The 24,492-nt window shown below is 41.1% G+C and overlaps 1 protein-coding gene and 1 long non-coding RNA gene across 4 annotated transcripts; both read right to left on the reverse strand.

Moving 5' to 3' along the window:
* Positions 1–6,742: 6,742 nt before the first annotated feature.
* On the reverse strand, positions 6,743–12,300 carry LOC119879140 (syntaxin-11-like). 3 transcript variants are annotated; one of them, XM_038589574.1, is made up of 3 exons: positions 12,036–12,300; positions 9,749–9,824; positions 6,743–8,746 (listed from the first exon to the last, which is right to left on the reverse strand). In XM_038589574.1, exons 2-3 carry the CDS (start codon positions 9,750–9,752, stop codon positions 7,878–7,880), a joined length of 873 nt encoding a protein of 290 aa, XP_038445502.1. In that variant the 5' UTR covers positions 9,753–9,824; positions 12,036–12,300; the 3' UTR covers positions 6,743–7,877. The 3 variants fall into 3 exon arrangements, with proteins under 3 accessions (XP_038445502.1, XP_038445504.1, XP_038445503.1); XM_038589576.1 differs by lacking the exon at positions 9,749–9,824 and having other exon boundaries at positions 12,036–12,297; XM_038589575.1 differs by lacking the exon at positions 12,036–12,300 and having other exon boundaries at positions 9,749–9,841.
* A 10,915-nt stretch (positions 12,301–23,215) lies between these two features.
* Positions 23,216–24,285, reverse strand: LOC119879138. The gene is made up of 3 exons (XR_005387349.1): positions 23,933–24,285; positions 23,636–23,698; positions 23,216–23,538 (listed from the first exon to the last, which is right to left on the reverse strand). It is a non-coding gene; the product is annotated as an uncharacterized LOC119879138 (long non-coding RNA).
* Between the last annotated feature and the right edge of the window lie 207 nt (positions 24,286–24,492).

Below are 24,492 nucleotides of genomic sequence, written 5' to 3' on the forward strand. Positions count from 1 at the left end.
GGACAGTTCAGGACTGATGTCCAAAGCCATCACCCTGAAACAGCCTTTCATGCCTAGGAGCCAGGAACTAGGTATGTCACAGCAATTACCCTACTAGATGCCGCAGAAAGAGAGGTATGTGTATAGTTGAAACTCAAACCGATACATTTTGTCCCCCAATTTAAAAAATAATCTTTGTTTTCTATGGCTGGAAGAATAAAAAGAAAATAATTCCCTCCCAATGAAATGTAGTTTTACAAGTTTCTTTGCATCCAACTGGAGTCTGTACCTTTAATAAAACTCTGCCTGGAAACATTGATTCCTGTCTGGGGGTTTGCCCCTGGTTCTGCTGGCTTTGCTCAGTGACTCAGACCTTCATTGTCTCTCTGCACAGCCCTTTCAGATTGACCATTCTCTTGGAGAAGCTGTTTCTTCCTAATGCAGTTTTTTTTCCAATCTTATCTCTCGCCTTTGGCCAAGTTCTATCCCTACTCCCAGGACATTGCCCACCCCACCCCCCACCGGGGGCCCAGCACCTGTGCAGACCCTCCACTGGGCAGGGAGACTTGATATTGGGCTTTATGCCGTAAAATAAACACATTTTTATTTAAAAACATTTTTTAAAAGATTTTATCTATTTATTCACGATAGATATATACAGAAAGAGAGGCAGAGACACAGGCAGAGGGAGAAGCAGGCTCCATGCCAGGAGCCTGATGCGGGACTCAATCCCAGGACTCCAGGATCGCGTCCTGAGCCAAAGGCAGGCGCCAAACCGCTGAGCCACCCAGGGATCCCCTAAAAACATTTTTTAAAATATTTATTTATTTGAGAGAGAGAGAGCGAGAGCTAGCGTGAGTGGGGGAGGGGCAGAGGGAGAGAAAAAAATCCTCAAGCAGACTTCCGGCTGAGCATGGAGCCTGACTCAGGGCTTGATCCCAGGACCCTGAGATCATGACCTGAGTAGAAACAGAGTCCACCACTCAACCAACTGAGCCCCAATACATTTTTTAAAGGTATACACAAAGTCATCCATAACAGAAAGCAGACTGAATATTTCTGTTTCTGCATTTAGACCACAAATATTTGAATACTATGAAGCCAAAGATACCATACAACACACTAAGATCAAAGAATAATTAAGGTGCTATTGTCTGCCCTTAAAAATCAAAATGCAGCCTAGCAGAGGAAGCACAGGTAGCTGGGTGAAGAGAAGGGCAAACTGGCTGGAGGAATGCACTGCACAGATGCACCAGCGCAGCTGAGGGCTGGGTGCTGGAAGCCATGCATTTCTACCCAGGCCCTGGCCGCCCTCCACAATGCAGCGCTGCAGGGACCCGAAGGCAGGCGTGATTTTCTCTCCATTTCTCTCTAACACTTCTCCCTGAACAGAAGTTTTGCATGTTTCATCCCTTCCTGGAATCAGGCTTCTCAGAGCACCTGCACTAACACAGGAGACAAATCCTGGGAAGTTGTCCAGGTAGAGGAACAGCCCACAGGGATGGCAAGAGCTGGAGAAGAATGTGGATGGGACCAACAGTGGGAGGGGTGAGGCTGAAGAAGCTGGTGGGGCTGGAATCCTTAGGCCAACAGCAAGGGGCAACCGTCAGAAGCTAAGCCGACTAAGGACACGAACTGGTGAATGAAGAAACAAAATGCAGCCACATATCCAAGGGAGTATTATTCAGCCATAAAAAGGAAAAAAGTTCTGACACAGGTTACAACATGGATGAACCTTGAGGACATTACGCTAAGGGAAATTATCCAGTCACAAAAGGACAGATACTATATGACTCCACTTACATGAGGCACATAGAGTAGTCGACTCATGGAGACAGAAGATAGAAGGGTTGTTGCCAGGGGCTGAGAGGAGGGGGCAATGGGGACATGTTGTGTAATGGGTACAAAGTTTCAATTTTGCCCGATGAGGAGAGTTCTGGAGATTGGGGGCACAACAACAACTTCATACTACTGAATTGGATACTTTAAAATGATTTAAAAGGGTAAATATTACGCTATATATACTTTACCACAATTAAAAAATAATCCCAGCATAGCATAGTAATGACAAAAGAAAGAAGAAAGAAAGAAGAAAGAAAAGGAAAGAAAGAAAGAATAACGAAAGAAAGAAAAGAAAGAAAGAAAGAAAGAAAGAAAGAAAGAAAAGAAAGAAAGAAAGAAGAAAGAAAAAGAAAAAGCGCTATGACTGTAATATAGAAATTGAATTAAGGCGGCAAAACTAGAAACCAGAGACTAGTTAGAAGCTCCTAAAGTAACTGAGGCAGGAAGGGACGATTGTCTGGCCTGGGCAGGTGGCCATGTGTGTAAGAGAAGTATGTGAATTCCAGGGGAGGCAAAGTGGGACAGAGACAGGGGCTGCAGCAGGGTGCCGGTTTGGTCTGTGGGGTAGAAAGTGATGGATGGTGTCACCTGCAGGATAGGATGAGCAGGAGGCACTGGGTACAGGGAAGATGGCAGGGACCCTAGCGTTAGAAGCTCTGGTGGGACATCTAACTACAAATGTTTGCTGGTGGTTGGATGTACAGACTTCAGCCTCAGTTGAAAAATCAGGGCTGTGGGTACAGATCTGGAAACCACTAGCGTTTAGAAAGGTGGCATCTGAAAACTTCAGAGTGAAAGAAATAGCTCAGGGAAGTTGGCCTTGGATGAAGACTTCACAATGAAGGCTGGGAAGAGGGAGAGACACCTGTAAAGGAGATGAAGAAGAGGGAGCTAAAGGTAGGAGAAAAAAAATGCAGAGCCAGAAGCCAAGGGAAGAGCTGGTTTTGCTAATGTTACAGAGATCAGTCAAGGAAAATGCATATTCCCTTCATGAAATTTATGCTTCTAGATTGATGACAGTGTGAATGTGCAGAGAGAAGCTTAGCAATATGAGAGTAAGAAACAGACTCACAAATACATAACTTTGTCAACTATTAGAGGACTGCATTCTCAGTTCCCACCTCTTAGAAAAAATGAAACAGTAATACTACTTCACAGGATTACCATGGGGGGGGTGGGAAATGAGATCAAAGCACCCTCTAAACTGACAGGTGTTACACCAGTGGGTTTCATTGTCTACCTGTTGTGAGATGGGATGACTTTTGAGCGAAGTGTGGTCAGATTGAGGGTAGTGCCAGCAGTGTACAGAAGTGGAAGATCAGGGTGAAAAAAACAGCCAGAAAAACTTGCAGATGGACAGCAGTCAGGTTGCAGAATCAGAGCAAGCAAACAAACAGAAACAAGACCATCGGGTGGGAAGGTGTAAAATCCACACACGCAGTAAACAAAACAAAGAAGCAGAGAGGGGATGAGTATAGAACAGCTGTGAGGCACCATCCATCTGCAAGAACACTCAGAAAACAGGCACTACGCCGCAGCCAGTGAGCTTTGATAGGTGTGGATATTGACTCATTCCTTCTTCTTTCCCTGCCTCAGTCCATAACAGATTTATGGTGGCTTAGAACAAATCCCCAGGTGTGAATACAAGATCTGCAGGAGGTAACAGGAAAGGGGAGGGGGAGCATAACTGGAGACCACACTTACAAAGTGTAAAGATCCTGACATAGAAATTTCAAAACAAATGCATTGCATGTGTGTTCCTGTGAAATGGCTCTGAGAGCTTCTCTGTTTGGGAAGCAAATCGAAGTACATGCAAATAGCTGGGCCCATCTGAAAACAGAGAGATAAGGAGACAGATATTAATGTTCATGCTCTGTTATTTGTATCTACTACAGAATATTATGGGATACCTGGATACAGAGGGAAGGATATGTCTAAAGAGGGGCTGTAAGTAAGACCCTGAATATGTAGAGATAGGTATAGATCAGGAAAAATGGAAGAGGTCAAGAAGTGGCTAAATGATGCTTATAATTAAAATGGGGGTATAAAAATACTTTCAAAATAAATATCAAGAATTAGAGGGGCACCTGTGTGGGTTGCTCAGTCGGTTAAGTGTCCGACTCTTGATCTCAGCTCAGGTCTTGATCACATGGTTGTGAGTTCAAGCCCTGTATCCACGCCCAGCGTGGAGCCTACTTAAAAAAAGAAAAAAAGAATTAGAAAATTATAGTGTTGGGGAGTTGTTTCTAACTTCTTAGTTTTTCGGGTATCACTGGTTTAAAAGCATCCTATGGAGTCTCACCCAGATCATCAGGTCAGAAAGCTTTCTTTCTTACCAGTATATATATATAATCTTCAAAACAAAAGCTTCCAGTATACAAGGCCATCTCATCCTTCCCCTATAACACATGTTGGTAATAAAGATGCTCAATATTTAATGATGGTGAGGTTGCATTCTAGATCCTATTAATTTTGTTTCTAATAGCCCCAATTTATTAATTGCAAGGATTTTCAATTCTGGCTATCAAAAGCAAGTCAACTGTTATTTCTATTGCAATTGGATGTTTCAGACTATCATCCTGATTACAAATGAGTGAACTGCATGCTCTATACCTTGTGTATTTCAGACAGGAGTGGAAATATGTCTGATGGTGGAAAATAGAATGGTGGGATTTATACATAAAATCCAAGACTACAGTTACCATATTTTATTATTTTTAAGCCATACACAATCTTCAGTAGTTTCTTGTCAAGATAGGAATTTATATCGTAGAGCCTGAAAAATATGTGCATGTGACATTCAATTGTAAAGCACTGGGACTGTTTTTAAATAAATCTGAAACACAGGTGCAAGAACACTGTTTTCTTTGGAAGATGTTATCTTGAAAGGCCATAAACTTACTCCTATGATGTCACAGTTTAAGCACTTGTGAATTATTGATCAGCTTTTTAAAAATTTGAACTCATTCCATCCTGGATACTGATGGATCCTAGGTGAGCATCTCTCTTGTTTCTGATATTTCTGGAGTTGTCACTGCATATAATCTGTGGCCGTGACTGTAAGGTTTGGCATTTAGCTAGTTAGAAAGAGTCACTGCATATGTCAAAATAGCATTAGAAAATGGATTTCCACCTCTAGCCCCTGAAGGATCTATTGTTCTTCATGACTGGTTCTTCCATTCTGTACATTAACTGATATTAGTGGATGAAATTAGTAGCTTTGCCACAAAATTTTCTTCTTGCCCAAGGTCAACTTTCAGAGTTTGCCAAGAGAGCATCGTGGGCTTGTAAAGCCAACTCTATAGCACCTCTTGGTGGCACTGGAGTACGCTTTCCAAAGAGAAAAGCCAGCATTTCACACACTGTCTGGCATGGCAGTCAGAGCCAGGAAGGGCCTCAGGGAAACAGGGCAGGATGTGGGAAAAGCCAACTGATCCCTTCCCTTTAGTCTGCTGTGACCTGGTCTCCAAACTGAACACTTTCTGGGACTTTCTGACTCACAGCTTGGGAAGATCAGAGGAAAATACTTGCCAAATTGAACAGAACAGCTGCTTCCTGTTTAACAGCGGAAAATCTAATACTTTTTCAGAACATGTTTGGATATAAAAAGAATAGAAATGCCACAGTGAAAATGTTTGTTGTTGTTGTTGTTGTTGTTGTAGAAAAATAAGCCCTAAAATTCAAAGAAGATAGGTCTTGGTTTCTTTATTCCATTTTATTAAAGACTATCAGCAGAAAAATAAGCATTTGTTTTTCCTCAGAAGTTAATAACTATGAACTTACTAAGTAACAGCTCAGTCTATCAAAAAGCTATGTAATAATAATAATAAACACAGGTGGCCTTTACTTCTTACAGCAACTAGATGAAGTAGGCCTTATTATGTCGATTTTACAGATAAGGAAATTGAGGCACAAACAGGTTAAGTACTGTGCCCAAATCATGCAGCTAGTATGTGGCAGAGTCAGGATTTAAACTGAACAGAGGTCATGAATTGGTGCTCTTAACTACTATGCAACACTCTAGAGAGTTACTAAAAAGCAGGAAGAAAAATTCTTACCTTGTCACAGGCAGCAGTTCACTAGTCTCTTACTAAATTAAAGTTGTCTTTACTTAATTGTCCAATGTGAAATGTGGAAAATTAAAAAATACACAGAGTGTGCAAACTCGTTTACTTTTATAACTGGTTCTAGGCAAAGAAAATGCTCTATGGGTTTAAAGACGTCAAATTCATGAACTCTTCTCTCTCAGGGAAACTAGCTCGTGGTCTATATTCACAATATCACTTCTGTACAATGAAAGACCTAACAATGGAGCTGTGTGAAGACTTTTTCTTTTTAGGGTAAAGGAATTTGGTTAAAAGTGAAACATATCCATCGGGTTAGCTGAGAAAGAAATTGGGAGAAATCTGAGAGGAGCCAGGTGGAACTTGGCTTCCATAATTCTCATATTTAACCATGAAATTAAAATTAGGTGCAAGGCTAGATTTTCATGGCCACAAACAGGTTCATCAGTGAGTTTCAAAGAGTCCACATGCTCTTCTTTCCACTCCTTTTAAAATCTCACTGTTTGAAGGACTCAAGAACTTTGCTGAGTAAACTTGCTCATTCAGTAAATAATGACTGAAAATGGTTAACAGTTGACTCAGAAGGAAGACAGGAAATACGGTAATTGTGGGTAAGGGCGTCACAAAGTTTGCAAACAAAACCAAATCTCTAAAACCTGATGATTTGTGAACTACTGTAACTAACTCAGGAGAGAAAGCAGGACACCCACAAGTGAATTCTTTTTCATTTTTTCCCCTTCTATTCAGAGTTCCATCCAGATATTGCAGTCTCATGCAGCTAGTAGAAGAATTTTTAAGATTAATAACTGAAAAAGCAAATTAAGGTTTAAATGGTCAAGATATAAATACACAAAGGGGATATTATAATGTAATGTTTATTAGGCTGAATTGAAAAACATGATTATTTTATTTTAAATTACTCCATTTCAGTACATGAAAGGAATGGTCCCACAGTAAAACAAAAGTAGTATTTCCAAGAATGCTATTTTATTATCTCCAGTTCTTTATGCATTTTAGCCTTTAACATCTGTCTCTATCACCATAACCAACACAGAATGGTTCAAAATAGAACCGTGACTATGGAGATGGGAGTGAGATAAACTCAAAACAAGCAAACCAACACCAATGATCAGTAAAAAAGTGTTGCTGTTAATATTTATAGACCATAGTTACAAAAGTCCAGTCAAACCAATTGGTCATTATGTACATGTGTTAATATTAGTCCTTTACATTTATATAATTATGTGCATTTGTATTACATTTATGAAAAATATACAAAACATGGCTGACAATATACTTCAATTTGAATGGTTGCTCAAAACTCAGTGCTTAAAAGTATTTGGAAAAAATCCAAAATATACTGTGATGGGAGATACTAAAAGTGAAAGATATAAGGAAATAATGAGTTTGTTAAATGTGATTTTAGTAAGTAGGGGAGGTGAGCAGATAAAAGGTATACCTCTAGGCAGGAAGCTCACAGGACAAGCCAGATGAAGAATCAGACATGGAAGAGGTACGGTTTTCTCCCAAGATCAATGTCATGTGAACTTGAACAGAACCAAGGGACTTTCAGGATAAAGTAAATGAATTTAAGTCTTGATAATGCGTTCATACTATCCGCCAATACAGAACCGACTTCCTCCTAGAGTTTTGTTAGGAAGCAAGCCTTGGGCATCTAGCCTACAGCAAGCTTACAGCCTCAGGGTGCCGCGTGCCATATGACCTCGCACAACTCCGGCAGGTGTCTGTCCTCACTGAAGAGACACCGGATTGGCATCCGCCACCTTCCCCAACACAAGCTGGGTTGGAATTCTCGCACCTCAAAATGCTTCTTGCTCTAAGGATAGAAGGCCCTAGACTTCTGGGGCAGCTCGCCCCTGTGCAGAGGTCCCCCAAATCCTCCCCGGTGCGCTTCCCGGCCACTCCCGTCAGGGGTGGGGTGGGGTGGGGTGGGGTGGGGTGCGGCGGGGTGCGGCGGCGGGGGCCCACCAGCTAGTTGAGGCAGGGGCAGCAGAAGCAGCAGAGGGTCCGGCAGGGGTTCTTCCTCGTGTACTGCACGGCCTTGCGCACCTGCACCTTGGCCTGGCCGGTGTAGTCGAGGGTCTTCTGCACGTTGAGCTCGATGACGTTCAAGGTGTCGGCCTGCTCCTCCACCAGCACCGCCATCTGCACGAAGAGCTTGCGCACCTCCTGGATGCGGCTCTCCAGGCGCAGCAGCTCGCGGTGGCGGCTCTCGATCTCGTTGAGGGCCGCCCGCGCCCCCTTCACGTCGGCCAGCAAATTCTCGGAGAACACGTCCCACTTGCCCTGCTCGATCATGTCCTCGATCTGGTCGTCCGAGACGTCCTTGCCCATGATCTCCAGCTGGCGCTGGATGCGGATCTTGCAGTTGTCGCGCTGCTTCACCTCGGCCTGGTTGTAGCCCTGCATGGCGTGCTGGAAGGTGCGCGTGAGCGCGTTGTACTGCGCCCGCGAGATGCGCGCCACCGCCGAGTGGGCGCCGTGCACCTCCTCGGCCTCCTCGCCCCGCGCCTTCAGGGCGCGCAGCTTGCGGTGGATGTTCTCGCTGCGGGCCTTGATGTCCTTGGCAATGGAGCTGGTGTCGTGCTTGATGCTGCTGAGGCGCCGAATGGACGTGAGGAAGCGGGTGTTCTGCTTTCCCAGCCGCTTCACGTCGGTCATCAGCTGCTGGTTTTCCTCCTGGAGGTCCTGGATGTCTCGGTACAAGGACTCCAGGATGTGGTCCGTCTCGAACACGACGTCCTCGTGGGGCGGGTCGAACTCCGCGTCCCTGGCTGGGAACTGCTGGTCATAGCTCTTGGTCAGCTCCAGCATCTCGGCCAGCCGGTCCTTCATCGTGCCTGCAAGGAGAGACCTGGTTAGACGCCTCCGGGAGCCAACTGCGGGGTGGCGGGCGCTGCGGCGTAAAATAGAGAAACCTGTGCACGCGCTCCCGAGTCTTTGTTCTTTTTTTTTTTTTTTTTTTAGGATTTTATTTATTTATTCATGAGAGACACAGAGAGAGAGGGGCAGAGACAGAGGCAGAGGGAGAAGCAGGCTCCATGCAGGGAGCCCCACGTGGGACTCAATCCTGGGCCTCCAGGACCACACCCCGGGCTGAAGGCGGCGCTAAACCGCTGCGCCACCAGGGCTGCCCCCGAGTCTTTGTTCTTGGGTGCAGGCAACAATTCTAGGACATTTTGCTTACGAGAAAAGGGCTAACGTGACCCAGGGGCGTGAACACAATTGTACTTCACAGCCCATAAGGCATCTGCAGCTCATTGTTACAGGCGCCCGGCACTCCATCAGCAATGTAAAATTTCAGATTGCATCAGGAACCAGTCACTCTTTCTTGCTTTATGCTTTGCAATAGTCGCAAATCAAAAGAGGCACGTTAAAAGGAAAAAGGAGAAGACAATTTTTGGAAGGATATTTTTAAACGAGGACAAGACTGTGTGGGCCAGCTCTAACTGCTGTGTTTTTGTTTTGTTTTGTCTATTGCCGCAACTGGTGAGCATGCCCGGTCCCATGCAGTGTCACAGTTCTTAAAACAGTTACCATATATATCAATCATGGTTTAAAAATTCTTTCTCTCAAAAAGGTTATACAAGTAAAACATGCTTGAAGTTAAACAATGAAATAAAGACAAAAATCTAATGAGGAAGTATAATATTTGGACGTTGAAATTTCCTTGCTCTTCTGTTCATTATCAGTGATACAGACTTCAGTTTGAGTGCCTGTTTTGGGGGTGGGGGGAAATCTGAAAATATATTCTGACGGAAGATATTAAAAGTGAAAGAGATATAAAGTAGTTAAGTGTTTAATGTGATTTTAATAAGTAGGAGAAGTGAGCAGAAACATACCCATCTAGGCAGCAATCACATAGCAGAACCAGATGAAGAGTCAGAAATGAAAGGCGTTCAGTTTTTCCCAAGGTCCCTAGTGGCAAAAAGCATTAACTACTTAAGAAAAATTTTTAATAGAAAAAAATTTTTTAAAGATATTATTTATTTATTTGACAGAGAGAGAGAAAGAAAGCACAAGTACAGGGAGCAGCAGAGGGAGAGGGATAAGCGGACTCCCGGCTGAGCAGGGAGCCTGACGCAAGGCTCAATTCCAGAACCCTGAGATTATGACCTGACCCGAAGGCAAACACTTAACCGACTGAGCCACCCAAGCACCCCTGGAAAATTTCAATTACACATAACCCTAGTAGCAGTAACAGAACACACTCCATTTAACCATCACACCGTAACAATAGTTGTACTTTTGTTGTTGTTGTTATGCACATGTTGGTATTTTATTCACATCTGAATGCTAAACACCTTACTTAAATATACAATATTCATTTAAACGCATATGAAGGCTCTCAGATGCTGCCTAACCTCAGTTCCCAAGAAAGAGTCTGAAGCAAATTTTATGGGCCAACATATTATTACTAGTGATATAATCCCAGGGCCACCAAGGTGAGGCAGAAAAGGGTAGTGAGGTGGGAAAGAATTGAGACAAGTACTAAGCAGGCTTCAGCGTCACAAGACAACAGTTGCTTAGTCTCACAAGAAGTCACCAGAAAGACCTGGAATAGTCCACAAGGATGAGAAAAAGGGAGTTATTTATTTATTGGTTCCTTCCTGTCTCCTGTCTTGTCAAATTTCATCCAATGGACATTAAAACCTCGGTACACTTTCAGGTTGTGTATTCCACATCCTCAGGGCAGCCACTGGGGAAACCAAGTCCTATGCCCATCGTGACCTGGTGCTTCTCTGAAACCAGACATAAGGGCACCTAAGCCTCTGTGGGTGCAGAGGTCACCCTGGAGCTGTGGCGGCCTCCACCACAGCGGATGTTACGGAGGCCTTGCCAAAGTCTGGTCCTCACAGAAGGCTGAGAAAGATAGCAGTGTTAGGGGATGAGGTGACAGAGGAAGGAGCTGGGCTCTTGGTTCTTCTCTGATCAGACAGCCAAGAACTAGACGGTAGTTGAGACTCAGCAATCAGGGAGGAGTATAAACTGGAGGAGTATAAGCTGGACCTGGATCAGATGTACACACCGATGAACACAGATACTACTTTTATAGTGGAATTGTGCATCTGTGTACACATTCAGGTGTTATCTGCAATATAGAATTCCCATGTTTTCATCAGGATGGTTCTTTTCTTTTCTTTTCTTTTCTTTTTTAAGATTTTATTTATTTATTCATGAGAGACACAGAGAGAGGCAGAGACACAGACAGAGGAACAGGTTCCATGCAAGGATGCCCGACGTGGGATTCAATCCCGGGACTCCAGGATCACACCCTGGGCTGAAGGCAGGCGCTAAACCCTGAGCCACCCAGGGATCCCCCGATCAGGGTGGTTCTAATTTGTCTCTACATATGAAGTAAAATAATATTTTCTATGTCCACATTTTTTCCAGGGAAGTGAAAAACTTTCATTTTTAGTAGCATGTATATATGCCAAAATAATGAACATTTTCCCCTTACGCACAAGATTTTGTGGCTAGAAAGATTCTCTTTCTACTACATAATTTGTAGGAAAGAAGGAAAATATAGTAGCACTTAACGGATACTCAATCTATGAGGGATCTTAATCTCAAATTTAAAGCTTCTCTCAAGTTGAAGTAATTAATTTTATTTCACCATGAAATGCTGACAAGTTGGATTTAGTGATAAATGGCAAGTGGTGAAATATTAACCATGGCCTCTCATCTGCTATGATCATTATTTACATAAATTAAGCAGAGGTTTTATTCAAGATGATGATTTTTAACATCCTGCTTAAAATGCCATTTCTGCTCTGGTGACAAGAATCAATACCAGAACCTCTCAATGATAAGGAAGTGACTCTCCTAGAGGCAAGACAGAGCGGCAGAAAAAAAGATCCAGGCTGGATGACAACTATGCCATTCCCCAGCCTGAATTTCCTGATGCCCAAAAATGTTGTCACTTTGAACAAAATCTAAAGGCAAACCACAAATTGGGGGAAACTGCAACATAGGCAGGCAATGGGTTAACAGACTTAATTAATATACCAAAACCTCCTGCCAAAACAAAACTAAACAAAACCACTTGCCCAAAGACAATGAAAAGCCAATTCATATCTGAAGAAAGCTAAATGCTAGAGGAGTAGCTGATACATATCAGGTACTTACTGTAATACCAACTGCTTTCTAGGCACTTGTCATGTGATATCCTCTTTAATCTTCATACAGACTCCATGAAGTAAGTATTGTCATTATCAGAGCTGGTACGTGAGCAGAGGGAGATTAAAGAATTTACCCATGGTTGTCAGGAAGTGAACACTTGGGCCCCAGAGCAGCCCTACTTAGCCACTACACTAAACTTCTTCAATAAATATATAAAAGAGAGTCATGAAGGATTTCACTATTAAACAAGGAAATGCAAATTTAACCACTGCAATTTTTCCTCCTACCAAATTGCCAGGATTTAAAAAATAACAATACTGTTTAAAATTGGTGAGGATTCTGAGAACTCTGAAAAAATGCTGGTAGGACAGCAAATTGATAGAATCTTCCTGGAGGGGAGGTGAGCAACGTGTATTTTTAAAATGTGTATTTGTTTTGCCCCATGTACATTTATTCTAAAATATATATGCAAATGTGTGTGAAGCCCATTGCTGTAAATAGTTCCATAGTCATGCTGTTTTTACAGAAATTCAGAAATGCTTTAAATGTAAAAAAATGAGGTACTGGCTGCTAAATCATCACAGTTTAGAAGGCTACCGAATGGTAGGAAAGTATAAATACCATCTTAGGTAGAAAAGCTAGGTAAGGAAAAGAGAACATGTAGCGGTACTACACATACATGCTGAAACAAAGACTTGAATAATATACATCAAAATGTTAATAGTTGTTTTCTTTGAATTGTGGAATTATAAATGGTTTTAATTACTTCCTTGTGCTTTTATGTATTTTCCAAAATTTTTATGATGCCCATGTAGATTTTATAATTAAATAAAATCTCACAAAGCTATAAATGTTATTCGCTTAAAGGACTAAACCCTTAACATCCTTCTTTAAGACATGCAACTGATTGCAATGCATATGTCTTAATGCCTTATGTGACGTGGACAAAATACATTAGTTAGCTGGTATGGAGTTGAGCTGTATCTATCTGGTTAGGTTAGTATCCAATATATTCTACTACACATCAGGTAAATAGTACAGAGAATGTATACATTTTGAGAACAAGGTAAGAACAGGTGTTATCCTTGCTTCTTGACCAAGACTTAGGAGGCACTACAAGGTAACGGGTGGTTAAGGTAAAGCACCACACACCACAACATTAGGAACCCATTTGTTGGTCTCTCACTAGTCCTAGACAGGTCCCATGCTCTGGGTTGCACTCCTAAAGCCATGAAAAAGCCATGGGGGAATCATCTCATTTATAATATCAGGAGAAAAACACACTTCAATCACACAGAAGATGGCCTTGGAAGATGTTCAGAAATAGTTATTCCTTCTCAAGACCTGAAAACCATAAAGGCATGGATCCTAAATCAAGTGCAGGCCTAAGCTCATTTGAAGGCTCAAGTCCATAATCAGGTAAGGGGAGTGAAAGGAACAGTGTAGGGAAGTGAAGATTCTCTATGGAGGTATAAACAAGAAGGTGGCCTTTACCTTGCCTTCCTACCAACCTTGCCTGACCCAGCCCAACCCAGATTAGTAGGTCCACTGACCCAGAGGTCTCCTGGTTGCCAGGGAGCATTCAGAAAACTACAACAGAAAGCCAGTCAAACAGGAAACCATCAAAATCTAGAGGAGAACCCAGGCAGTAAACTCTCTGACATGGGCCACAGCAACTTCTTACTACATATGTCTCCCAGGGCAAGGGAAACAAAAGCAAAAATAAACTACAGGGACTTGATCAAAATAAAAAGCTTCTGCACCGAGAAGGAAGCAATCAACAAAACTAAAAGGCAACCTATCGAATGGGAGAAGGTATTTGCAAATGACATATCTGATAAAGGGTTAGTATCCAAAATATATAAAGAATCATTTTTTAGGATTTTATTTATTTATGTGTGTGAGACAGAGAGAGGGCATGCAGGGGAGAGGAGCACAGGGAGAGGGAGAAGCAGAGTCCCCACTGAGCAGGAAGCTTGACACAGGGCTCAATGCAGGACTCAATCCCAGGACCCTGAGATCGTGACTTGATCCGAAATCAAGAGTCAGACACTCAACACAATGAGCCACCAGGCACCCCCAGGAAACAGACACTTAACTATAGAGAACAAACAGAGAGTTGTTGGTGGGTGGCAGGGTGGGTTAAGAGGGTCATGGGTATTAAGGAGGGCACTTGTGATGAGCACTGGGTGTTATATGTAAGTGATGACTCACTAAATTCTACATCTGAAACTAATTACACTTTATGTTAACTGACTGGAATTTAAATTAAAATTTGGGGAAAAAATTTAAAAATAAAATATAAATATAAAAAATAGAGGAAAAAAAGTCAACCAAGAAGCTGCTTATTTCTAAGAATCTCGCCTCAAAAGGTTAAAATGTATTCCTTGCTGTAGTTATACCAAAATACAGAAGTAGGCACCAAAAGAACATCAAATTAACCTATACCTCCAGTAGCTTGATTTTATACTGTGAAATACTAAGAAGGAAACTACAATAAATGAGAAGGAAAAATTAAACAATTCTATTGACCATCCTGTCTCAGTATGGTAAAGAATAATCTAATACATTTTAGTAAATTATATTCATAAAGTTGCTAAAGTAAATCCTGCTTTGAGTTACATAAGATGAAAAATTCAAACTAAATTTTATGACCAACTACCAGAAATCTTGTGGCTTTTAATTTTTTTTTCAGGCATGCATATCATCTGTCCTGAGAACAAGGTCCCACAAGGAAGAAAGGGAAAATTGCATAAACCTTCTTTCATTGAGCAATTAGTTTATGTACAAAGAAAAATAGGAACAGAGAACTGATGGTAGCTCAGAGGTTCCCAGACTTTAGGAGGCCATAGAATCTTCTGGAGAGCTGCAAACACTAAAGATGCTTGGGTCCCTAGAGTTTTTGACTCAGTACTTCTAGGATGATCTTCAGGTGATTCCACTGTACACTCAAACTTGTGACCCATGCTATAGATAACTATCATGACAGCTTCTTATTTATAAACATAATGCAATTGTGGACAACTTATAAAAGTCCTCAGGTTGGGGGGCAGTCTTCATGAGCAAACTTGATAGGAAAAGATTCAGAAAGACAGGATAAGAAAGATTCAGAAGTCAGGTTTGCACATACTCAGAAGGTCAATGAGTGGGGGTCTGAATACATAAATAACCCATATGCCCGGGGCTACAAAGAACAACCACGAAAGCTCTTCTGTGCTTCTAAGGGAACTAGCTGTAAACAGAACACATGGTCATATCTCTGACTGTAAAAGAGAAACTTCATGCTTACTTACTCTAAGAGAAACAAGAACAAAAATGCTCATACATTGTTATAGGCTAAATTGTATCACCCACCCAAATTCATATATTGAAGCTCTAACCTCAACACCTAAGAATGCAAGACCTTATTTGGAGATAAGGTCTTTAAAGAGAGAATTTAAAAGGAGGTCTTTATATAATCTATGTATTATTATACACTAAGCAATACATACATTTTTAGAAAGATTTTATTTATTTTATTCATGAGAGACACACAGAGAGAGGCAGAGACATAGGCAGAGGGAGAAGCAGGCTCCCTGTGGGGCCCAATGTGGGACTCAATCCCAGGACCCCGGGATCACAACCTGAGCCAAAGGCAGCCGCTCAACCACTGAGCCACCCAGGGGTCCCTAAGCAATACATACATTAAGCAAATTTTACCTACTCCCAGAAAACAAAAACTTCCTTTGTTTCACAGCAATATGTTAAAGTATTTTTACAAGTAGTGAGAAGCTTCAGATGTGGGGATACACAATTCAATGCAGGGAAATGTGTCAACCATGTGAGGTTTATTACAAAGATCAACTTGTAGATTACAGGAGGTGAACAAATCCAAAAGCACGGAAGGACCTCCCTTTCTGTATTTATGACAAAGAAATGTTTTAGAAACTTTATTCCTGGGCAGCCTGGGTGGCTCAGTGGTTTAGCGCTGCCTTCAGCCCACGGCATGATCCTGGAGACCTGGGATCAAATCCCATGTCGGGCTCCCTGCATGGAGCCTGCTTCTCCCTCTGCCTGTGTTTCTGCCTCTCTCTTTCTCTGTCTCTCATGAATAAATAAATAAATAAAATCTTAAAAAAAAAAAAAAGAAAGAAACTTTATTCTTCTTTACTTGAGTTCAGAAAGTTTAGGATTCTTGCTTCAATGGGAACTAAGAAAACACATTTAGAGAGAGACACACACACACACACATATAGGCTTTGTATAAAGTCATCAGCCATTAATGAAACTAAAAAGATCCAGCCCCATAATAGATGCTCCAAATGAGGACTTTTGACTCCCTTACTTCAATAATGAAGTGTCCATATTCTCATTTTCTGATTGTATAATCTGTATCTCCTATGTCCTGATTCTACGGCAATACTTTAAGTCTTGTAAACATAAAATGATGATTACAAATCAGAATGTGTCTTTATGTCTAGGCCCACCACTGGTCCATATGGAACCTTAAGAGCCATTGTGTAGGGTCCATATGACATTCTTGTGAATGCTAGAAGGGTGCCCCTTTCTCTGAGTGATGCGGCCCTGCATCAGGGCACAGCATCTCCATCTGGAGAACTGGGTATGGGATGGGCTTCCAGTCGCTCTCATCTTCGTGGCGAGTGAACCCTTGTACTGGGCACAGTCTGCACAGCCCTGTGTGGTCACCCTGAGTACTCCCTTCTTGACTCTCCTGCCAGGAGAGTCTCATAGGGGCCAGGAAGTCCCATAGGTCCTATGTCATGGTAAGTTAGCAGTTAGTTACCTTCCAGGACACAGCATAGGAACACAACAAGTGTACTTTCACAAACGGGTTGATTCAGATCCACAAATAATAATTTCAGTCAAATGAGTAAAACCTGGCATTCTGCCCTGTTTCTTGATTTAAAAAATGACACATCGAAGAGGTAAAAATCCTTCTCTGAGCTTCTGAAAATTATAGGCTAAAATAGAAAGAGTTCCTAAAAAGATTTATCTTCTTACTGTTCTAAAGTTAATTTTAAAAAAAGTTGTATCGAATCCAAAGTGCACTGGCAAGAACACATTTAATTGTTTAATTTCTTGCGGTTCACTCAAGGCACAATCTGAGAGTCTGAGGAGTGTTAGTAGAGATGAATTATAATTATACAAGTCTGAGGCTAGAAATATTTCTTTTCCCCCTCTTCGCTAAAGCAAAACCAGAAGTTTTTCCAAAGCATTTTTCGGGGAATCTAATCTAAAAGAGCAGATAGCCTCCACTTTTTAGTCACTCTATTCATTTGATGCTTCCTGAAACTTTCACTTTTCAGTTCCCTCAATCAGATTTTTCAGCCAGTGTTTGAAGAGAAGGCAATCCCATATGCATGGCCAGTAAACAGCCAGTGGGCAGTAGGAAGTAGGAACTTTACTTGCAGCAATATGCTTTCAGATGCATCCTGCAGATATGCACTGTAAATCAAAGTAGCTACTCCTCTACTCATCAGCCTATACATTCTGCTCTAGAGCTTACATTGATCAGCTATATCAGTACTTGTAGAGCATCCAACACAGTGCTAAGAACTGTGCAGTCCCTATGAGGCCCTATTGTCATCCCTGTTTTACAGGAGAGGAAATTTGAAGCCTAATGAATTAAGCAACTTACCTAATGTCACACACTTAATAAATGTGGAGCTGAGGCCTGAATCCAGAAAAACTGACTTGAGCCCATCTGTAAACCATAAAGCTACATTAGATTCTTTTTCCAGTGATTCCCTGATAAAGGCTTTGAAATCTTTACTCTTCCTGTGACATACTCCATTATTATATTTATGTAATATATATTACATACCATTATAAAATGGAATATTACTCAGCCATCAAGAATTAAATCTTGCCATTTGCAACAATGTGGATGGACCTAGAGTGTATTATGTGCTAAGCAAAATAAGTCAATCAGAGAAAGACAAATACCATATGATTTCACTCAGATGTGGAATTTAAGAAATAAAACAGATGAAGATGGCGGGGGGAGGAAAACAAAGCATAAAAGACTCTTAAAGATAGAGAACAAACTGAGGGCTGATGGAGGGAGGTGTGTGGGGGATAGGCTAGATGGGTGATGGATATTAAGGAAGGCACATGTTCTGATGAGCACTGGGTATTGCATGTTAGCAATGAATTGCTAAATTCTACTCCTGAAACCATTATTGCACTGTAGCTACTAAATAACTAGAATTTAAACCAAAATTTGAAAAAACAAAAAGGGGGGGGGAAGAAATCTTTAATCTTCTAGCAAACTATTCCCTGTCTTAGTGCATTTGAGGTGCTATAACATACCACAAACAGGGTGGCTTATAAACAACAGAAATTTATTTCTCATAACTCTGGAGGCTGGAAATCTGAGATCAGGGTGCCAGCATGGTTAGGTTCTGCATCTGATAGTGGCCAGCTTCCTGGTTCATAAATGGCTGTCTCCTCTCTGTGTGCTCATAATGCAGTAAGAACAAGCAAGTTCTCCGGGGCATCTTTCATAAGGGTACTACTCCCATTCATGAGCACCCCACCCTCATGACTTAACTGCCTTCCAAAGACCTGTTGGGGGTTAGGATTTCAACATGTGAATTTTGAAGGACCCAAGCATTCAGACCATACTGTTCCCCAATCAAGGTTTTATATGTGCAACAATTATTAGCATCTAAAAACTTAGATCTGAATGAACTCATGGAAACTTTTGCAACATCAGAACCATTACCTTCTTTGTCATAAACTTCCTCACATCAGAATTTCCCCAACATTGCAAAGCTTTCATTATTAGAGCCTCTGTTACCCTATCAGACAAGAGTAACTCATCGCAATTTGCCAAAAGTCCACAGAATTAACAGTCATAGATAATTCTCTTATAACAAAGATTTACTGTAGTTAAGACTGACTCAACTGTTGAAATAACCTAGCACTGATCTTGGGAATAGAAATTTTACAGCCAGGAGCATGGAAGTGATAACAGAAGAAAGGCTAATGAATGAGGTTGGTAAGGGAAAGAGTAAAGGTAATAGAATTCCAGGGTCAAGGTTTGAATTGTCTATACAAGTTTTTCCACTCTTATCTGTATGAGTATTTACAAACAAGAACCACTTACTGTATTCCACATCTGATTTGGCTTTGGCCCTGGAATGTGAAGCAAAATACAGAAGGAATCCAATGTAGAAAGAAAACATTGTGGGGAATAAATGTTTAGTCCAATATGTCTTTGATTAAACTTTCATATTTTATAAATATTCCACAGGGTATTTTGTTTAAAAAAAGGAAATCAGTAGAGTTTTCAAGAATCATTAATGGCCTTTTCTTTCCCAACTCATAATAGCAGCTGAGGACCATCCCACAGAATTTTTAGATTTTTTTTCCTCTTCCTCTTTCGCTGAGACAAAGTCTTGTGAGTCACTGATTCTCATCCTGTTGGCTGCTTACTCCTCTTCAGTTCTTCAAGGAAACAAATTATTATTTCTAGCTGATAATTTGTACATGATTGCAGAAAAATCTGTTACCCAACATCATCAATGCAGGTTTTTCCCTGTAAATGACCTTTACTTAAGTGAGTCTTCTCCCTTCAAATATGAGAGGATGAGAGGTGTTCATTCATTTTTGTTGGAAATCCTCTTCTAAAATGCACTTACTCAGCCATTAGAAACGACAAATACCCACCATTTGCTTCAACGTGGATGGAACTGAAGGGTATTATGCTGAGTGAAGTAAGTCAGTCGGAGAAGGACAAACATTATATGTTCTCATTCATTTGGGGAATATAAATAATAGTGAAAGGGAATATAAGGGAAGGGAGAAGAAATGTGTGGGAAATATCAGAAAGGGAGACAGAATGTAAAGACTGCTAACTCTGGGAAACGAACTAGGGGTGGTAGAAGGGGAGAAGGGTGGGGAGTGGGAGTGAATGCGTGACGGGCACTGGGGGTTATTCTGTATGTTAGTAAATTGAACACCAATAAAAAAATAAATTAAAAAAAATAATAAAATAAAATAAAAAATAAAATGCACTGATGTACTTTTCTTCTTCAAAGAGGGGACTTTGGATACAATTTATTGGTGACTCAGTTTGTCATTATTAACATCACTGAACCATGTGGTACACTTGCATTTGTTTTCAAATGTTTCTCTTGCCTCAGGGTTAAAATGTCAAAGCTTACCTTATAACTAAGGTTATATACTGCTACTGCTACGGATATTCCTCTCATTCCCTTTACATTGGTAACAGAAATTAGGTAAGAAATTACATGGGGATCCCTGGGTGGCTCAGCAGTTTAGCGCCTGCCTTTGGCCCAGGGCGTGATCTTGGGGTCCCAGGATCGAGTGCCGCATTGGGCTCCCGGCGGGGAGCCTGTTTCTCTCTCTGCCTGTGTCTCTGCCTCTCTCTCTCTCGCTCTATCATGAATAAATAAATAAAATCTTAAAAAAAGAAATTATATAAAAGCCAAACATTTAATACTGGAAAGCCACATGTAGGTCAGCAACCCTCTGGAATCAAACCTATGAAGTAAAGCAAGGAAGGAAAAACAAATGTCAGTGACAAACTGAGTGTCCAATACCAGCCAGTCCGTGCCAGACAACTGACAGACAATCCGTCAACAATCTCACAATAACTATGTGAGGAGGGTAACAAAATTTTCAATTAACTAATAACTGGATCCTGGAAAAGTTAAGTTCCTTATCCAAGCCATCTCATTAGCAAGTGAGAAGGCTGGGATGTAGCCTACATCTGTCCAGATCCTATGTTCATGTTCTGTCCACTCAATCCGACGTTGAAGCTGTGAGGAGAGTTCAGGGTATATGATGTAAGTGTTGTTAAGAACAAATATTTGTCACCACTCTGACATTTCCCTCCCTATAGACATCTCTCTCCACTTCCTCCTGCCAAAGGACATAGAGTTGCTTATCTGACTGGTGAATCTGGAAAGAGAAATTACTTGTGGCAGCCCAGCCTCTTTTTCCCTCTTCTTTTTGAAAGTTGGTTTGCCACCAAGAACCCGTGTTCTCCTCTGCTCTGCTCCTGGGTGCAAGTGGAGATGTCTGCTGCTGGAGAGGGCAAGTCCATCTAATTCTAGGTTCAGAGACATAAAGCACAGTCCCCCTTCAATGAAGCCACTTCCTCCAACCTTGTCTTTATTGGTAACAAAGGTAACAAACACTTTGGCCTCTGACTGCTTTTTCCTATTTCAATTGGTATGGAAATCAGATGAGTAAAGGGGAAGCTATTTATTGTGTTCCCTTTTCAATCAACCCAATAATTATGTTAAGTAAAATCAGAGAAGCAGAAAAAGACTTGAGTGATTCTCTTGTACCTATATGCCTTAATTTTAAAGATGAAGAAAGAGAAGCTCATTGTATTTAAGTAACCTACAAATAATGGTGAAGAGATGGCTATTAATAAGGGGGAAACTCTTATGAAAGATGTTTCCATTTATAGCAAAAAGATTTTAAAATATGTAAAGCATTTTCAAAAGCCTGGCATATATTGGAACTTCAATAAAGGAACCTCAATAAATAATTGCTATTAATTTTACTATTTTAGTACCACATAGTCTCTGAACTATGAAAGCATCAAATTGTTAATTTCCATGATGTGATGACCATCAATTCACATCCTGTTTTCTTGACCTGACCTCCCAAGTGCCCTCACTCTTTCTCTCCAAATTTGTACATACTCTTTTGGGGAAAGTTGAAACAAAAATTCACTACACATTCTTTTCAGTTTTTTCAATCAAGAGGTATATATGACTATTCCTGAACTTCTTGAATTTGACTGTGGTCAATGGACTTGCTTTGGTCAATGGGACATCAGCAAATATGATGATGCAAGCAAGTCTCATAAGGCACTGTGCAAGAGGGCTCGCCACAGGGAGCTGCAGTACAACACAGCAAAAACTAACTGGTACAGAAATTAGTGACTACAAGTAGCACGCTGCCATAACAAAAACCTAAAACATTCATCAATGGCTTTGGGACCAGACAGCAGGTGAAAGCAGGGAGGTAGCTATTAGCAAAAATTGGGAACATGGCATTCAAAATGTTAGTGGAGGTAGGGAAGGTGATGAGAAAACCATGCAGCAGTTGGGGGAAAGGCAACACGTATTATGTAGCAGCAAGGCAGTATTTGTAGCAGCACAGAAAATTGAAAATGCACACAGTGAATGCTGGCTCCAGCTGCAAAGGTCTCCAGGCAGAAGGCTTGAAAGTGTTTGTTGAGTGCCTCTAGCTGCATATAAGGTTCTGCAAGAGACAGATGTGCTAAAACATGATCTAATTTATAAGCATTTTATAGAGCCAGTATTCACAAGATTGGAAAATAAAACCGTTTGCCTTCAGTCTCTTCAGTTGAAAGGAAATATTTTTTTATAAATTTATTTTTTATTGGTGTTCAATTTGCCAACATATAGAATAATACCCAGTGCTCATCTCATCAAGTGCCCCTCTCAGTGCCCGTCACCCAGTCACTCCCACCCCCCACCCACCTCCCTTTCTACCACCCCTAGTTCATTTCCCAGAGTTAGAAGTCTCTCATGTTGTCTCCCTTTCTGATATTTCCCACTCATTTTTTCTCCTTTCCCCTTTATTCCCTTTCATTATTTTTTATACTCCCCAAATGAATGAGACCATATAATGTTTGTCCTTCTCCGATTGACTTATTTCACTCAGCATAATGAAAGGAAAGATTTTTATAGGAAAAAGTGGCCTCAGAGTAAAGACCTTTGTGAAATTTAATGTGATGCCTCATCGACCTTCTCAGCTGGATAAAAGGGGCTCTGAGATGCCTGAAGGGGCTCTCTCACAGCAGCGTGACACTCCGCCCAAAGTAGAGAGAGAGAGAGAGAGAAATCTGTCTTGGGAAAAAGAAATGTGGATGTGAGTTTTAGGGGCAGGGACTCTATGGGATTCTTAAGAATCCACAAGGTTTTAAAGAAAGTTTTCCTGATGAGGACAAAATCAAGACAGAAATTATTCAGAGGAAGAGAGGCCTCTGTGTGCCTGCTTTTCTAGGAGCAGGAAGTGGGCTAAAGAAGCTATTTAGAAGCAGAAATAAGCCACTTCATACAGGAAAAGAGGAACGTTTCAGAAGATGGAGCCAAGAGCATTGGAGAAATAGGTACCAGTGAACTAGTCCTGAGATGCATAACTGGGCCCTAACCAATCACCCCCTGGCCCAGGAGTGGAGTACCTAGCAACATGGACCTAGATAGAACTGCCATGGAACTGTGATGGTTATTTGTACCCTGTTAATGTGTTTTAGTTTTTGTTTTAATGGATTATGTCTTTTGGTTATACTTTCCCTATATTTTGTCATTATTTGTTGGGTGTGTATGGGGAGGTAACTAATTTTTTTTTTTTTTTACTTTATTGTCTCAGGATCAAGAGTATCCACATTCAAAGAGGTGTATCTGAGAAGTCCCAGAAGTGTCCAGATGTGATGTAGATCATGGATAAGCCTCTGGACTTAGAAGCTGATGCCATAATGAGACTTCTGGGAATCCTAGGATGGGGGGGAAGCATAGGAGAAATGTGAATACACTTTGCCAGAGGCAGACTATACTCAACTGCACAAAAAGGTCCACAAATTCTAGCTGTACCTCTAAGCAGGAAGTTGTGTCAACTTCTCCATCCTTTGAATCTGGGCTTGGCTGTAAGACTTGCTTTGACCAAGAAAACAATAGAAATCATGATGCAAACAGAGGCTTGAAAAACACAGCATACTGGGGCTTGCCCTCTCTTACTGCTGGGAATACTGAAACCACTACATGGAAGCTTAGGCTAGCATCCTGGAGGATGAGAACCCCAGGGAGACAAAGGCAGCTCCCAGGTCACCCACCACTAACCTGTGTGACTGAATTCAGGTGAGCCAAGCAGAAGAAATACCCAGTACTTACTTTCTGCCACATACTGTGGTAGAAGCTTTATATGAATGACCTCATTGAATCCTCCTGTGACAAATAACAGTATGATTTGTTATACTGACAAAGCTAATTGACATGCCCCACTTTAGATTTCTCTGTACTTCCTTCTTTAAAGAGGACCTAAGAGAATTACATGAATCATGGATAAACCACAATTTAAAAAAAAATAAATGCTCAGGCATTTAACATGAAAGTTTTTCGTTTGTATTTTAAAAACACAAACATAAGCAGCATGTACCAAATGATTCTCCTGATGCTCTATGTCACCTACTTGATGATCATGGTTCATTTACATACTTGAATTTTAATAGATTGTACATTTATAATATTCATTATACATAATAATGTTCATACTGCATGCAAACATTAATATAAAACGTAAACAAAAAAGAAGTATGTATTTCTTAACATGTTTGAGGACAGCCTTCCTTTCATTTGAAGATTGTGGTCATAATCAGAGTAAAGAGAAAAAAAAAAAAAAAAACGATGCTAAAAAAAGATGATCTCAGACACAAGCAGCCTCCACAAGAAAG

The sequence above is a fragment of the Canis lupus genome, unplaced genomic scaffold (assembly GCF_011100685.1).
Source record: "Canis lupus familiaris isolate Mischka breed German Shepherd unplaced genomic scaffold, alternate assembly UU_Cfam_GSD_1.0 chrUn_S33H192, whole genome shotgun sequence".
Taxonomy (NCBI): domain Eukaryota; kingdom Metazoa; phylum Chordata; class Mammalia; order Carnivora; family Canidae; genus Canis; species Canis lupus.